This window comes from Myxocyprinus asiaticus, chromosome 36 (genome assembly GCF_019703515.2).
Source record: "Myxocyprinus asiaticus isolate MX2 ecotype Aquarium Trade chromosome 36, UBuf_Myxa_2, whole genome shotgun sequence".
In the NCBI taxonomy this organism is placed as follows: Eukaryota; Metazoa; Chordata; class Actinopteri; order Cypriniformes; family Catostomidae; genus Myxocyprinus; species Myxocyprinus asiaticus.
The window spans coordinates 27,632,042-27,649,865 of NC_059379.1; the positions used below are offsets into that span (position 1 = coordinate 27,632,042).

At 39.7% G+C, this 17,824-nt stretch overlaps 1 protein-coding gene across 4 annotated transcripts in view; it reads left to right on the forward strand.

Moving 5' to 3' along the window:
* The first annotated feature begins 49 nt into the window (after nt 1-49).
* The window catches only part of LOC127427082 (arf-GAP with dual PH domain-containing protein 1-like), a 30,945-nt gene continuing 13,170 nt past the window's right edge, over nt 50-17,824 (forward strand). The window contains exons 1-5 of one of the 4 annotated variants that reach the window (XM_051674441.1): nt 387-404; nt 10,443-11,437; nt 11,555-12,150; nt 12,607-12,698; nt 14,710-14,792. In XM_051674441.1, the coding sequence (XP_051530401.1) occupies nt 12,097-12,150; nt 12,607-12,698; nt 14,710-14,792 (229 nt within the window). In that variant the 5' untranslated portion in view covers nt 387-404; nt 10,443-11,437; nt 11,555-12,096. Of the gene's footprint in view, nt 405-10,439; nt 12,151-12,606; nt 12,699-14,709; nt 14,793-17,824 lie in introns of those variants that run through there. The other 3 variants (XM_051674438.1, XM_051674439.1, XM_051674442.1) reach the window with 3 other exon arrangements.

Sequence of the window (17,824 nt, forward strand, 5' to 3'; positions counted from 1 at the left end):
TTAGAGGAGGGAGGCGATAAGGCTGATAAATTCTCTAGAGAGTGTGAAAGAGAAGGATCTCTCTCTCTCCACCGCCAGAACCTTGAGCGCAAACACAAAGAGGAAGAGAAAGACGCTGTAATTCTAACCATTTACATAAAAAGACACGCTTATCAGGATTTACAATTAGACGTGGCTGGCTTCGGTTATTTTGTGGTTATTTGGCGGAAAATCTTGAACATTTCATTGCTGTCCCATTCATCAACCTGCTCGCGATAGATAAGCCCTGTGGAGACGTATCGATCCCTTCTTCCTCCCGTCTTTGGGGCGAGTCATGGCGAAAGAGCACGATCGGGACAGCTGCCTTCTTCGCGATTTACGGCAGCGAGCCGGTAATGACATCTGCGCGGACTGCGGTGCTGCAGGTAAGGGCATCTCACCTGGTTAACTGGTATGTGCAGAACGCTCGTGCCGATCTGAAACTGCCGCACCTGTCACTGATCGATCGTGCTGGTTTCGGTTCATATGGCTCTGGCATCTGCTGTCTGTTTAAGGCTTTATTATCAGGCCCAAAGAAAAGTAAGGGTAACACTTTACACATATAAAATGCCTAAATATTAATCATGAATATTTTTATTGACATTTATTTATTTAATCTATTTTATTACAATTTCTTCTTATTATTATTGCATCTGCGTTATATTTAATTTATATGTAATTTTTATTTTATTTAAATATATATTTTACATACTTCACATATACTACGTTACACGCTTAAATATTTAGAATTAATTCTTAATAATTATTGCTATTAATATTTATTTGTTATAATATACTGTATTTCCTACATTTTAATAATTTTTGTTTCATTTATTAAATATATTAATTTTTATTTATATTATACTATCAAGTACTATGAATTAAAAATTAATAGCAATAACGATTACCATGTGTAAGCTGCTCTAGAATAATTACATATTAAGTACAGGTGTTGTTCATTATTACTCAGTACTTAATGTATGTAAATACGGAGTAACATGGGCACTGTAACCTGTAGTGTGGCAGAAGAGATCTTTGCCGGTAACCACATGTTTGTGTGTCCATATTGGGGGACCTCTACTGTGTCATTAAAGTGATTCAGCATTGCTTATGATCCTACAGTCACATGTCATCATTGTGCCTCAGAGGGAAACAACATGGACCTTTCATTGTCTCTCAGCTGTTTGATCTCTCTGTGTCAGGAGCAGACCTGTGTTCTAGATGAGTTTGATAATAATATGGTTCTCTGCTATGTACAGAACCATACACTCCCCCCACTCACATGCCCACCCCCCAAAATGTTTTTACATTCTGGGTTGGGTGACACACTGTATTGAGTCACCCGTCTTGTTTGTAATATGAGTTGTTAAACATGACATGAGTTTGTGGCACATTTGTGGGGTGTTATCAGAGCATGTTTGCCTGCTGTTGTGTGTGCGTGTGCGAGTCACACACAAAGAGTGGGTGACTCAGCTGTATTCTCAGGTCTCTTTAAAGATACCTGAACAGCTATTTTGTGTGTGTGTGTGTGTGTGTGTGTGTTTACTTGTTTTCAGATGGAAAGATACAATTCTAATAGGGATAGTTCATTCATAAATGAAAATTGTGTCATCATTTGCTTACATTAAAGTTGTTCCAAACCTGTAGGACTTTTTTCTTCAGTGGAACACAAAATGAGATATTAGGCAGAAGGTTAGCCTCAGTCACAATTTACTTTTATTTCATGTAAAAAGAAGCACTGCAAGTGAATGGTGACTGAGGCGGTCTTTGGTGTTCCATGGAAGAAAGTCATATGGGTTTGGAATAGCTTGAGGGTGAGTAGATGATTACAATATTTTCACTTTTGGGTGAACTATCCTTTAAATTGCTCTGATGCCCTGAGATAAGGTGTCATACTGTACATATTTCTCTACATTGCAGCTTTTCTTTACAGTAACACACACACACTGGCGGCCAAAAGTTTGGAATAATGTGCAGATTTTGCTGTTTTGGAAGGAAATTGGTACTTTAATTCACCAAAGTGGCATTCAACTGATCACAAAGTATAGTCAGGACATTACTGATGTAAAAAACAGCACCATCACTATTTGAAAGTAATTTTTGATCAAATCTAGACAGGCCCCATTTCCAGCAGCCATCACCTTATCCTTGAGTAATCATGCTTAATTGCTAATTTGGTACTAGAAAATCACTTGACTTTATATCAAACACAGTTGAAAGCTATTTGGTTTATTAAATGAAGCTTAACATTGTCTTTGTGTTTGTTTTTGAGTTGACACAGTATGCAATAGACTGGCATGTCTTAAGGTCAATATTAGGTAAAAATGGCAAAAAAGAAACAGCTTTCTCTAGAAACTCATCAGTCAATCATTGTTTTGAGGAATGAAGGCTATACAATGCTTGAAATTGCCAAAAAACGGAAGATTACATACAAAGGTGTACACTACAGTCTTCAAAGACAAAGGACAACTGGCTCTAACAAGGACAGAAAGAGACGTGGAAGGCCAAATGTACAACTAAACAAGAGGATAAGTACATCACATTCTCTGGTTTGAGAAATAGACACCTCACATGTCCTCAGCTGACAGCTTCATTGAATTCTACCCGCTCAACACCAGTTTCATGTACAACAGTAAAGAGAAGACTCAGGGGTGCAGGCCTTATGGGAAGAATTGCAAAGAAAAAGCCACTTTTGAAACAGAAAAACAAAAAGAAAAGGTTAGAGTGGGCAAAGAAACACAGACATTGGACAACAGATAATTGGAAAAGAGTGTTGTGGATCTTAACCCCATTGAGCTTTTGTGGGATCAGCTAGACTGTAAGGTGCGTGAGAAGTGCCCGACAAGACAGCCACATCTATGGCAAGTGCTACAGGAAGTGTGGGGTGAAATGTCACCTGAGTATCTGGACAAACTGACAGCTAGAATGCCAAGGAGCTGCAAAGCTGTCATTGCTGCACGTAGATGATTTTTTGATGAGAACTCTTCGAAGTAGTTCAAGTAGTTTTTTCTAATTGTAATAGTAATTTTTCTCATTATTAATGTCCTGACTATACATTGTGATCAGTTGAATGCCACTTTGGTGAATAAAAGTACCAATTTCTTTCCATAAGAGCAAAGTCTGTACATTATTCCAAACTTTTGGCTGCCAGTGTATGTGCATACACTGTCCTGATTAAGACAGTAATTATATGGTGATGCTCATGAGAGAGTTCTGTGATTTTTGCCCAGCATTGGAGTCCAGCCCATTTGTTCTGTTTTACAACTGCAGGCACTTCATATGCTAGAAGAAGACTCAGCATAAAGGCCAGACAGACCAGTGCCCACCCCCATGAATGACACATGACAGACAGTTCAGATGAGAGTGGGCTGCTGTCATTCAGTTAAAGGGTGATTTAGGGTTAAAGCAAAAATAGAAATTCTCCCCACTTCTGTTTTGTCCCTCTCTCAATGTATGTGTGTACAGTACAGTATGTGTGGTGTGAACAAGCATGCATTAGAACCTAAGAAGGTGGGTCTTCTATTGTGAAAAGATTCCACTACTACATTACAGATGCCTGAGCATGTGTGTGTTTTCCATAACTGGCTATCTTCTTTCTGTTATTGTATCACACTAAATGGCCACAAGTCTGACATTTGACATTTGCAAAGGGTTTTTACAGAGCTTGTTTTGAAATAGTGTCTATGAAATTCCCCAAAATAGAGAACATTCAAACGACTTCTTGTTCTAAACTGTCTGACTCAAAAGAGAAATACTAAATTCGCTGGGCTGGGCAAGCATCACTATTATAAATTTTCCACATGGGGATGAGTATCCAATCCAATCCAATCCTATCCTATCCTCCCAACCCAACCCAACCCAACCCAACCCACTCCATCCCACACCACCTCATCCCACCCCATCCCATCCCATCCCATCCCATCCCATCCCAACCCATCCCATCTTATTATTTCGCATCCCATCCCATTCTGTCGCATCCCATCCCATCCCATCCCATCCTATCCTATCCTATCCTATCCTATCCTATCCTATCTTATCAAATCCTATCCTATCCAAACCTAACCTAACCTAACCTAACCTAACCTAACCTATCGTATTATCAACATGATCACACATGAAATGAACATGCTACTTAAGAATCTTTATGTACCTTAAAATCGACCACATTCCTGTTGACTGTATTACAATATTTACAACTAAAATTACAACTCACATTTGGCGCCACCACTTCAGCCACTTGGGGCAGTGGTTTAAATTTTGGTAAGCACACAACGATTTCAGCAGCAGAACTTTTGACATTGTGTTGCCAAAATCACAGTGTAATAAGTCTGCCTGCCATATCCCTTCCCATCCCATCCTATATTCTGTATATCTTTTATTTTGAACAATCCCTCAACCCTCCGTATCAAACTTTGGTGTGTAACTTGTCCAGCACTGTTTGTGCTGTGGACATGAATGTCACCTTAAATCATATGGTTTGTTTTGAAGAGGTGTGCTATTACTTTTCTAAGTGATCAGACATATGATGTTTGCCTGGCAGATAAAAAAACAGGCATTGATTTTCATTAAGGGAGGGACCTGAGCAATGTATCATAATCAGAATCATAATATCTCAGCGACGTGGGGAAGGGCTGTTTTGCCTTTGGCCAGTAAGCAACCACCTATCAACTACACAGAACATTCTAGCTGTAACCACTCAAAACACCTAGCAGCTGCATATCAATGCCCTAGCAACAACCAAAACACCCTAGCATCAGCATAGCAATCACCCACAACACCCAAGCATTGTGGTGGTGAGTTTTGCACTGTTAGGCACCACTCACATCGTGCAATGTCAAATTTGAAAATCTATTGTTTTATGATATCCAATGGGAATTAATTGTACGTGCAACATTTCACCTTGATTTAGTCATGTATCTTATTTTTATTTTAAATATTTTGGGTGGCCGAGTGAGTCTGTATTGAAAATGATGGATAAGTATCCTCAGTGATGACTTCAAACTCTCCGCCTCCAAGGGGCTATTCAGAACGAATGTGTTCTTGTGCTAAAAAACTAAGACACAGTGAAACAAATCGCACAAAAAGCAGGGCCCGTATTCACAAAATATCTTAAGGCTAAAAGTAGCTCCTACCGCGGAAATTTAGGTGCAAAAAAATAATAATTAGGGATGTATCACTCCTAATTTTAGGACTCGTAAAATTTTAATCTAAGAGTAATTCATGAAGCATTTAACACTAAAAGTAGCTCCTAAACCCAAGACAGCTTAGAAGTCCTCCTGAGGAATTCTAACTCCCTAAGAGTGACTCACAAATGATCTGAAGCATGCCTGTGGTTGTCGTTCCACATAAAAAAAAAAAACGTTTTAGAATATTAGTAAAATGTTTAGTAAAAGTGGTAGTGGTGTAGTGGGCTAAAGCACAGAACTGGTAATCAGGTTGCTGGTTCAGTCCCCACAGCCACCACCATTGTGTCCTTGAGCAAGGCACTTAACTCCAGGTTGCTCCGGGGGTATTGTTCCTGTAAGTACACTGTAAGTCGCTTTGGATAAAAGCGTCTGCCAAATAAATGTAATATTCTAATGACATAAACCTTTTAAAAAGGTATCGTCTGAATCACAATTGAGTTGGAGTATTTTAATAATATAACATCATTATAAACATTATAATATTGATATTGACCTTTAAAAAAGGTATCGTCTAAATGTTCTCTCTGTCAGTAGAATCATCTATCAAACTATATGTGCCATCTCCAGACCGCACATCGTCCGCCAATTCAATGTATATGTTTTTCTCAATCGCTTTGGCTCATTTTTTTAAACAGCCTTAACATTCTCTAAACTATAAGTGCAATTGTCACAGCTGTTTTATGGGACATCACAACTCTAGTCTGCAAAATGTAGTAACTCACCCAAAACATTTAATTCATGCTTCAAAACCTAGTTATTGTGTCAGTAAATTGGCCAATGCCACCAAAATGAAAAGTTTTTTTGTCATCGTGTGAGCCGTACTGGTCAGAATGTTTAGATGTTTTTTCACCATGGCAGTCAACCCTGGAAAGGTTTTTTATATACATATTTCATTTTTGTTCTACTTTTTTGTTGACACTGACTGCTTACTGTACAATACAAGAATGTCAGTTTTGTCTAGCTGAATGCTATTGTGTATCACACTGAGCTTTTTTAGATACTAATTTCAAACAGTAGGTAAAAGTTTACTGGGAAAAGTCAATATTGTACAATACTGTAGTACACAGAAAAAGGATATGCACATTTGTATGTATACAGTAAAAGTATTTTTGTAGCAATGTGTTACATGTAAACAGAAAATTCACATTTGAAAAAACCTGCAGTAGTTCTGTAAAAAGCAATATTTCGTACCTCCTCACAGTAAGTAACACTACAAGTTCCCATCTTCTTGGTGGACATCATGTCACTCTTGTTGGTCTGGCCAGAGATTTAGCAGACATCACAAACATTCCATGTCATAGACATTTATGGAATAAACATGTATTTCTGACAGATTTTGATAACTGAATGGATCATTTTGCATGTCATGGCTCACACGATGAAAGTTGTGAAGAGTATGACAATTTCACTGAGAATCAACTCATCAGTTTTGATCAGCAAGCCATGTGCATTTCGTTACTGTGCAAATTGTTGACAATTGTACTTACTCTTTTGCACACATGTGCCAAAACACGTGCAACTTGCTTAAATGAATAAGAAATTCAAATCTGGTGTGAACAAGAAACTAATTGTTCAGAGATTTGAACTTATTGTTTAAAAAAAAATTAAAATTCTCATTCGATAATTGAGCCAAAGCGATTGAGAAAAACGGTACGATTTCCTTACTAAATCTTGCTCTTAACAGTTTTGTGAATAGGTTTTAAGCAAAAACTCCTTGCTAGGACCTCTTTGGAGAACTCCTATTGGTAAGATACAAATCTTTGTTAATACGGGCCCAGAAATATGGCGTGTGGGTTTCGTAGACGCATCTTGCAATTAATGCAGCAGTTCATACAGTAGGCTAGTCAAGCTCTGGTGCACCACAGTATTAATTCATACGTAAAGGTCAGAGCGTTCAGTGCACACATGCCTATCTGTTATTATTCTGCCATCTCAGACACTCAAATTCTTTAGACACTAAATATCACTGTATCTGGACTCCCTCCATGCTTTTGTGTTTGTGTATTTGTTTGATGAGCTGTGTAACAGAAACCGGTAACTTAAAGGAATACTTCACCCAAAAATGAATATTCTGTCATCATTTACTCACCGTCATGTCATTGCAAACCCAACATTTTTTCCTTCCTTTGAAAAATATCGTGGCCACTCTTTTCCATGTAATGATAAAGAATAAGAGACTGGGGCTGCCAAGCTCCAAAAAATAAAAAAAAGCATCATAAAAGTATCATAAAGACTTGTGAAACATTTACAGTGCTTTTCCCCATGGAAGCTCACTGGGTGCTTCTCATTTCTTAAATTGTGCATCCTCATTTCCTCGGCCATCCATCCTCAAACCCGTGACCCGGAAACCGATCGAAGTCCGCCATCATGATGTATACATTTTATAAATGCACCGTGAGGACCGAGGATGGAGGAAGCTTACAGAGGATGCTTGAGTGAGGAAGCACAGGAGCATCCTATGCGAAAGACTTTTTGGTCGAAACGCCTGACGCACACATAAATTCTCTTTCCCCTTCACATCTAACACAACAGTTTAAATTATATATCACCTTTGCGGTTTAAATAAACCATAATTGTCATATACTTTAAAAGTGCATCTTGAATTGTTAGGTTTTATTATGAAAATATCAATTAATCAAGTTTCAACAACATAACGGCAAGCGCTCCGAGGTAATGCAGGTGCGCAGAGACGCCGATTTGAAGTGACTCGTGATTGAGCAGGACATTCCATTTTACAAATCTGTCTTGCTTCGATTCTTCCGTCCTCATTTCCTTTCCTTGCATCCTTTCTTTGGTCCTGAGAGGGAGGAGTTAGGAAGGAAGGAAAGGAAGCAAGGTGAGGAAATGAGGATGCATAATTTCAGAAATAAGAAGCACCCACTATATTGTGAGGGTGACAGATAGAACTATTCCTTTAAGACAAGATGAGTACAAATCAAAGTCACAGGTGGTACTAAGTAATGACGAAGGTCGTAGACAGAGCCACACCTTAATTAGCAGATACTTAATCAAGACTACAACTTGACTAAATGGGCAAAAAAACAGAACAAGGTCCATTTCATTTTCAAGTCTATCTCTCTCTCTCTCTCTCTCTCTCTCTCTCTCTCTCTTCAGTCGCTCTCCCTCTTTCTCTCTCAAACAATAACTTTTCTGTTTTTTCTACACAGCAAGTCCTAGACACAGTATATGCAAATGACACAGTTTCTCATCGATTGCGTCACTTTCAGAAGTAAAAAAAAAACCCTGACTTTCAATTTATGGCTGTCTGTTTTGTCATAGCTGCAAGCCAGCACTCCCCTGAATGCCCTGAGAGTGTTCAACTCTGTGAAAGGACTTCCCATGCATTTACACACAAGTCACACCTGAAACATATAAAACTCAAACTTTTCGCCTATGCAGTTTCTCTGAGAGTGTGACACAAACACGAGCTGTTGCGTGAGGGTGTGAAGAGGCTGTCTGTGCCTGTGTGTTCTAGTGGGTGTGTATGTGTGAGTTGCGGGTGACATCACAGACCTTCCTGTTGCCCTCTTTTTGTGGCTTTGCTTGTGTTTAACGTTTTGCTTGACCTTTAAAAAAGACTGGCAGGATACAGGCCTAATCATTATCGATAACCTCTGCAGTTTATATGCTATTATTGAAGCCAAGCCACTTATACTGTACACCAACCTTAACTATGAAACGAACAGAAACACTCTGGTTAGGTTTAGGGTTGGGGTTTGGGTGTGGAAGTTACTGTAATAAAATATGCATTCCTGTTGATTGTATTACATCTTTGCAACTAAAAATACAACTCACTTTTGGCACCACCCTGTGGACATTTTATCAAGGTACTGGAGCTCACATGTGCCCAAACGTTCAATAACACTTCCAGCTTCGGCCACTGGGGGCAGTGATTCAAATTTCAGTAAGCGCAGACCGATTTCAGCAGAAGAACTTTCGAATTACTTTTACCGAATTCACAGTGTGATTAGTCTGGACATGAGGGTGAATACAGTTAAAGTGGGTCATACAGTGGACAACATGGTGCGTTCTAAAATTCGAAACAAGCTTTACAGGTCACATGCAGAGGTTTCGCTACAGTTATCTGACAATTTGAATTATAAAATTTCCATCGTGGTCTATTTCCTTTTCTCATATTTATTTTATTTGCCCTGATACAGTACGTAGTACATTAGTTATTGTCGACATAGTCATTGGCAATTTTGAAATCCTGGCTTTTCCCCCAGAGGACATGGGGACATTAGGAGACCTGGCTGGAGTCACTCCGAACTCGCGACTCCAGGGGTGGTAGTCAGCGTCAATACTCACTGAGCTACCCAGGCCCTTCCAACTTATAGTATGTAAAAAAAAGGACATATTTCAAAGGAGCTCGGATGGTATACTGTTTCCTATTTCCAGTGGGTTTTGAGGTGTGCATGCATCCTTTGTGGCTAATATTATCCCTGTGCTACAGAAGAGGTTTGCACAATTTTCTTTCAACTTTTTATTTTCTACAGTATGAGCCAAAGCCACCACAGCAGTTTTTTGTTTTTGTTTTTTTTGGGGGGATTTCTCCCAATTTGGAATGCCCAATTCCCAATGTGCTCTAAGTCCTCGTGGTCGCATAGTGATTCGCCTCAGTCTGGGTGGCGGAGGACGAATCCCAGTTGCCTCCGCGTCTGAGACAGTCAACCCGCGCATCTTATCACGTGGTTTGTTGAGCGCGTTGCCACGGAGACATAGCGCGTGTGGAGGCTTCACGCCATCCACCGCGGCAACCACGCTCAATTCACCATGCGCCCCACCGAGAACAAACCACATTATAGTGACCACGAGGAGGATACCCCATGTGACTCTATCCTCCCTAGCAACCAGGCCAATTTGGTTGCTTAGGAGACCTGGCTGGAGTCACTCAGCATGCCCTGGGATTCGAACTAGCGAACTAGCGAACTCCAGGGGTGGAAGCCAGTGTATTTTACCACTGAGCTACCCAGGCCCCTCACCACAGCAGTTTTTAAAATATTTGAACCTAAAAGATAAGTAATAAACATTCTTCGGTAATGAATTTAGCTAGATGCTAACACTTACAAGCAAATGCAAACAGTATGTGGTAAGGGGGTCTGTGGCATCAAGACACAATTATTTGATGTAATGAATGTAATATGACAGTGTGTTTGTGATAAGCTTTTATAAGTTATCATTTATATGACATAATATTCTTTCTTTCTTTCATTCTATCTTTCTCTGTCTCTCTCTCAGAGCCAGATTGGGTGTCTGTGACTCTGGGTGTGTTCGTGTGTCAGGGATGCTCTCTCATCCACAGAAGTATCCCCTGCCTCAGCCAGGTAAAGTCTGTACTGCAGGACACGTTTGAGAATAATGAAACAGAGGTGAGTGAAAAGCTCCTTACAGATGATTTATAAACAGTTCTGTTGCTTATCATAGAAAACAGTTGGGTTTGTTTGTTTTTTTGGCTCAAAACAATTCTGTTGCTTATCATAGAAAACAGTTGGGTTTGTTTGTGTTTTTGGCTCAAATTTGTTTTACTCAGATTTACTTGGGCTGTTGGCTCCTCCAGGGCTGGTCTTATTGAAGAAAAGCAGCTCTCTTCGATGTCCATCCAAAACCATCTAAATCTGCTGTAATCTCAAAAGCGACAGAGATTGATTGGCAGTTTGCCTACTTTAAAGATTGAGGATGAAATCCATTAGGGCATGACGTGAGCTTGGGTATCTAAAGAGGAGAGCGGTTTGTGATTATCTTAACAGAGACATGATGGACAGAAACTTTGAATTAGAACCGTTGAATAATAAAGAGATGAGCAAAAACTTACATCCTTTGCATTTATTGTAAATAAAAAAACATATAAACCATTACAACAGATCTGAATAATTAATATGTACTATACAAGTATTACTTTTGATAGTACAGGGTTTCCCAAATTGTGTTCACTGTGGATTGTTTTTGTGCCTTTCATGTTATTTGTACTCTAAGTCACTTAAATGTTCATGCGGCGATTTGCAATGCGACAAAACTAGATTGCTCCCTGTGACGAGGTGGAGGGCGGGGCCGGGCCGTGACTACACATGCCCGGCCCCCAATCGGGCTCCGGCCTGCCCGGGGAGGAGTGTGACGAAGCGGAGGGCATGGCGGGGCCAGGCGTGCATAGCCAATTGGGCAAATCAGCCGAGGAGAGGGATAAATGCGACGAAATGTGGCAGTTCGGGAGAGAGAGAGCCACATGCAGCTGCCATGTATGCGTTTATGTTTTTGTGTCTTTTTGTTTAAATTAAATATCACTTTGATTGTTCAGCCGGTTCCCACCTCCTCCTTTCCCATTTCAACCTTGTTACATTGGTGCCGAATCCCAGGAAGCAGGAGGGATGCTCTGTCGTGGAGTCCTCACCACTGCCATCCACCCAAAGGAGCAGCCATAGCCATCCGCCGTGGGACAGAGGGGCTCGCTGCCGACCGCCTGGACGCGGAGGAATGACTGCCAGGGTGGAGGAGTTCCCTGCCGGCCGCCAAAACTCGGAGGGGCGTTCCATCCGCCCGGGGAAGAGCAGCTGCCATCCACCAGAGGGTGGAGTGATGGAGGACCAGGCGATGGCGTGTCTGGGAAACCGGCGAGCACGTTTTTTTCTCTCTCTCTCCTCTCTCTCTCTCTCTCTCTCACTGTTGCTCCTCCTTGCCCTTTCCCTCTCCTCTTTTTTGTTTTTGTTTTGTTTTTCCCTCCCCTCGTCCCCCTCCCTAGCCCTAGAGAGGTGGGGAAAAGCCTGCCAGCAGATGCCCCCGGAAAGGTGGGGGGGGGTGTACGTCATGCCTGGGGTTCCCCGGCCTGAGGCAAAGGAGGGAGGAGTGTGACGAGGAGGAGGGCAGGCCAATTGGGCAAATCAGCTGAGGAGAGGGATAAATGCGGCTGAATGCGGCAGTTCAGGAGAGAGAGAGCCACATGCAGCTGTCATGTGTGCGTTTGTTCTGTGTGTCTTTTTATTTCATGAAATATTATTTTGACTGTTCAGCCGGATCCCGCCTCCTCCTTTCCCATCCTTAACCTTGTTACACTCCCATTTTAATCAACAACGCTGTATACACTGCAAGCATAGAACAGACCTGATTAGACTACTTGCAACAATCAGTTCAGAAATTCTTCTTTTTCTTTTCTCTTGTTTTATATGTATATGCATTGTTAATTTCACTGCAGAGCCAGTATTGTAAATGGCTGGCTTCTTTTTATAAACGTTATTTTGTAAAATACAAGTTACTCTTGAGAGTTGATCATAAAGTAGTAATGAAAGGCACGATTGATTCCCCAACATATTGTGGGGGAAATAGAATGTTAAAGTTTGGAAACCTCTGCTGTAGAAGGTAATAGTGCTTGTAATATTATGTCTGTAAACAATATTTACTCCAAACTCTTTAGTTTATCGCCTCTATGGGGAACGAAGCAGCAAAGGCAAATTACGAACAGCAAGTACCACCGTTTTATTACCGGCCCTCCCACACAGACTGCAGGTAGGACAACTCCATCACAAACACCACATCACAGCACAATGGGAATAACCTTGATACATTACAGCATCACCTCAGATAGTCTTATGAGAAACAAACTGATAAGTCCAATCTTGTCAGTAAATTCCTTTAAGTAAAAATAGTCATATTTAGCTTTAAAGCTCTTTAAGGCATTAAGGTTGTTGTTTTTTGTTGTTTTGTTCCCTGTAGTACATGCCTATTGGAAAAAATACAGTTTCGTAGCTTAAAGGCTCTTTTTGTTTTGTTTTGTGATATCATCAGCAGCATAATGTGGGATTTTGAATTCTCATGCAAAGATGCTCAGCAGCAGACTGCCCTTTACAGTGCATTCTCTCAAAGCATCACAAAAAATGTAGTCCAGTGGTGTACTAGTTTACTTCCTGTTTGTGTGTCATTGAAAAAGGGAGGTACAGCCGTGTTTTGTGGTGTATGTGTGGTTCTTTTGCTGAAATATTTGTTCACACACCAGATAATCAGTAAAGATACACCAATTGACCACTTATTAGGTACACATTCATGCGATTATCGATTATCTAATCAGCCAATCGTGTGGTAGCAGTGCAATGCATAAAATCAGCCAGATATGGGTCAGGAGCTTCAGTTAATGTTCACATCAACCATCAAAATGGGTAAAAAATGTGATCTCATTGATTTTGACCGTGCCATGAATGTTGGTGCCAGACGGGCTGGTTTGAGTATTTCAGTAACTGCTGATCTCCTAAGATTTTCACACACAACAGTCTCTAGAGTTTACTCAGAATGGTGCCAAAAACAAAAAAAACATCCAGTGATCAGCAGTTCTGCAGACGGAAACGGTTTGTTGGTGAAAGAGGTCAGCGGAAAATGGCCAGACTGGTTTGAGCTGACAGAAAGGCTACGGTAACTCAGATGACCCCTCTGTACAATTGTAGTGAGCAGAATAGCATCTCATAATGCACAACATGTCGAACCTTGAGGCAAATGGGCAACAACAGCAGAAGACCACATCGGGTTCCACTTCTGTCAGCCAAGAACAGAAAGCTGAGGGTGCAGTGGGTGGACCAAAAAGTGCCTCACCAAAACTGGACAGTTAAAGACTGGAAAAACATCGCCTGGTCAGAATCTGGATTTCTGCTGAGATAAACAGATGTTAGGCCCACTGCAACCTCAGCTTTCTGTTTTTGGCTGACAGAAGTGGAACCCGACGTGGTCTTCTGCTGTTGTAGCCCATTCGCCTCAAGGTTCGACATGTTGTGCATTCTGAGATGCTATTCTGCTCACTACAATTGCACAGAGGGGTCATCTGAGTTACCGTAACCTTTCTGTCAGCTCGAACCAGTCTGGCCATTCTCTGTTGACCTTTGTCATTAACAAGCCATTTTCGCTCGCAGAACTGCTGCTCACTGAATGTTTTTTGTTTTTGGCACCATTCTGAGTAAATTCTAGAGACTGTTTTGAGTGAAAATCCCAGGAGATCAGCAGTTACAGAAATACTCAAACAGCCCATCTGGCACCAACAATCATGCCACAGTCCAAATTTTTACCCATTCTGATGGTTGATGTGAACATTAACTGAAGCTCCTGACCCGTATCTGCATTGCACTGCTGCCACACTATTGACTGATTAGAAAATTGCATGAATAAGTAGGTGTACATGTGTACCTAATTAAGTGGTCAGTGAGTGTACAGTTTTCTAGTATTTAATGTCAACATGAAATCAAACTGATGCAATTAAATTTATAATACACCTTCCTGGTCTTATTGTTCATGATTCATCAGTGCATGTTATGCTAAATAAAAATGTTAAAATCAAAATTTTTACTTGCTCCACCTCTAAAACGGCTTTCCTTTTTTGCTTATATCAGATTAGGGAAGATTAGCAAAGTGAAATGCATTGCAAACTGCTTTTCATATTGACTTAATAGATAACAACTTTTTTTTTTACTGTGTATACAGTTTTCACACATAAGCCATACAATTTGAACACATGAACACCTATTGTTTTCATCAACAGAATTTTGAGGGAACAATGGATCAGAGCCAAATATGAGAGACAAGAGTTTATACACATTGAGAAACAAGAGCCTTATTCAGCAGGTGAGAATCAGCACATGCAAACACACACACACACACACACACATTTCTTTGTTGTCTGTTTTGACTCCTCCTCCCTACGCTGTTAGCTGTTGTTTGTTGGTAATGGTACAGTGAGGTCATTATCATGTCTCTTATTTCAGCCATAGCCCTCTCATCTCTGTTTCTTAGCTTTACAGTCTTATTTATTGGGAAGGGAAATCTCATTGGTTGACAATGATCTCATCTTTGATACACACATACACACATGCACACACAAACATATATGCAGTCATGCTGCAGTTATGCCTTTCATCTGTGGAAATCTAACCACATTGCTGAGGGCATTATGGCTGTATTTAGACATTGAGACTGAAACTCGTTGATATGTGTGATGGTATTTTGTATCAGAGTGATTTGCACAGGGTGTAAATACCACTGGCCACACAGAGGTGCTAGCTGCACCCCATTAGTCTTGAGGAACCAGATAAAGCTATGGAAAAAATGCAATTTGGGTTTCAGAAAACATGGATTTCATGTGTGTTGGTATTTTTGCGTGGGCAGCCTGAGTTCGAATCTGGCTTGTGACATTGTCCTCTCTCCACTCTCAATGTCTATTAATAAAATGGCAAAATACTCAAATAAATACTTATATAAATAAATATCATTCTGTTATAGTACTATACATAATATGGATAACACTACATTGAAGTTCTATTTGTTAACATTAGAAAATGCATTAAGTATCATGGACTAACAATGATCAATATTTTTATTACATCATGTATTATTCTTGGTTAATGTTCATTTATAAATATAAAATTGTTCACTGTTAGTTCATGCTAGTTTATAGTACATTAATTAATGTTAACATATACAACTTTTAATGTTAGAAATGTATATGTTGAAATTAACATCAACCAAAAATGAATAAGTGCTGTAAAGGTATTGTTCATTGTTAGTTCATGTTAACTAATGTAGTTAACTAATGTTATCGAAAACAACCTTATTGTAAAGTATTACCATAATATGTTATTGCACTGTTATTATATGTTGTAACAGTACATACAAGTAAATGTTATTATACTATTTTAATAGTTTGTTACCAGTCAAAGTGCAAATAGTATATGTGCATACACTTTATTGTATAGTATTTAGGTCTAAATATTATACTTTATTAAAGTTAGTAACTTCTGACACTAAATTCTTACAGTATATGAGCTTTTTTGAAGCACGTTCTATATTACTGTGGCACATTGTTATGTTGCTTGGCAACCAAAAATGGCCTACAGTTTGAGTGATGAACTATATTACTTTGCAGAGTAATTTATTTATTTATTTATAAAAAATTAAATAAAAAAAGATTTATTGAACATTGGTGTGTTTTATGATAGTGCTGCTGCTGCCAAAATAGGTTACTAGACAAATGCAAATAGTGTATGTTAGTACTTACACTCAGGTGTAAATAGCATCTAACTTCCTTAGTGTACATCCCCTCCACCATTTTTATGTCAAATTCTAAACTTCTGTGTTTCCTACTCTAATGTGTTTGCATATTCTAGAGTCTGGACTGTTTTATGGAAAACAGATAGACCCTCAGTAACCAGAGATTTCTAACAGAAGATGTACTTCAAAGAATCAAAGGCCTCTCTCATAATCTCCATAACTCTCATCTCTCTTTCTCTCAAACACTCACTTGATCTCTCTCTCTTTCTCTCTGTCTCTGTCCTTTCCCCTACTCTCCTTGCTCAGCGCTTCAGTTTCCTGTTTTAATCAATCGTTGAGACGTTTTGTTACATGTGTCACTACTGTGTATTCACAGAGAAGAGTAGGTGCTACCCACAGCTCAAGTCTGATAGATAGATAAGTCCCTCAGTGCTTCTCTCCAGCTCTTTAAAAAAGAGTTGTCTTGAAATTAGGTAGCAGCAGTTGTGCATGTGTACAGTAAATGTTGACACACTGCCCGCACACAATTGTGTGTGTTTTTAGGAAGTGTGTGTATGTCCTCCTCCGCTAATCAATGATGCTATTGATCGTTCATGTGGAGAAGGTGCGGTTATCGATTGATGAGGTAATGCAGAGTGAATGATTCATGAGCACTTGTGCAGTGTACCAGAATAGTGCCAGTGAAACAGAAAATAAAACAGACAGAGAGAAAAAGACTAGGTCCTCATTATTATTGGACTAGGTCCTCAATATAAGGCAAGCATCACTATTGCTATTGCTCATATGTAGCGTTAGGGATTTGAACAAACCCCTAATCGTAAGTATTAAAGGAATAGTTCACACAAAATTTTTAATTCTCTTATCATTGACTCACCCTCATGCCATCCCAGATGTGTATGACTTTCTTTCTTATTCAGAACGCATACAAGAAGAATATCTCAGCTCTGTAGGTCCATACATTGCAATTGAATGATGACCAGAACTTTGAAGCTCCAAAAAGCACATAAAGGCAGCATAAAAGTAACTCCAGTGGTTTAATACATGTCTTCTGAAGTGAACCAATTGGTTTTGGGTGAGAACAGAACAAAATATAACTCCTTTTTCACTGTACATCTTGACAGCAGTCTCCTAAGCGATCGTGATTTCAAGCTCGATTACACTTCCTATGGCACCATTTAGCATTCTGCATATGTGTCAAGCACTAGGAAGTGTAATCGAGCTTGCAATCACGGTCACCAAGGAGACTGCTGATGTCAAGATTTGTAGTGAAAAGAAGTTATATTTTGGTCTGTTCTCACCCAAAACTGATTGGATCACTTTAGAAAACATGGATTAAACCACTGGAGTCATATGGATTACTTTTATGCTGCATTTATGTGCTTTTTGGAGCCTTAAAAGTTTGGTCACCATTTACTTGCATTGCATGGATCTGCAGAGCAGACATATATATGTGTGTGTGTGTGTTTGCTTTTCATTGCATTAATTTAACAGATTGCAGAGAATTTTTAAAAAATGTTATATTATGATATCATAAAGGAGGGGAACCAGGGCAACTTTTATATTGTAATATAATACAGTTTGATATAATGAAAGTTTGATTTTTGGCCCTT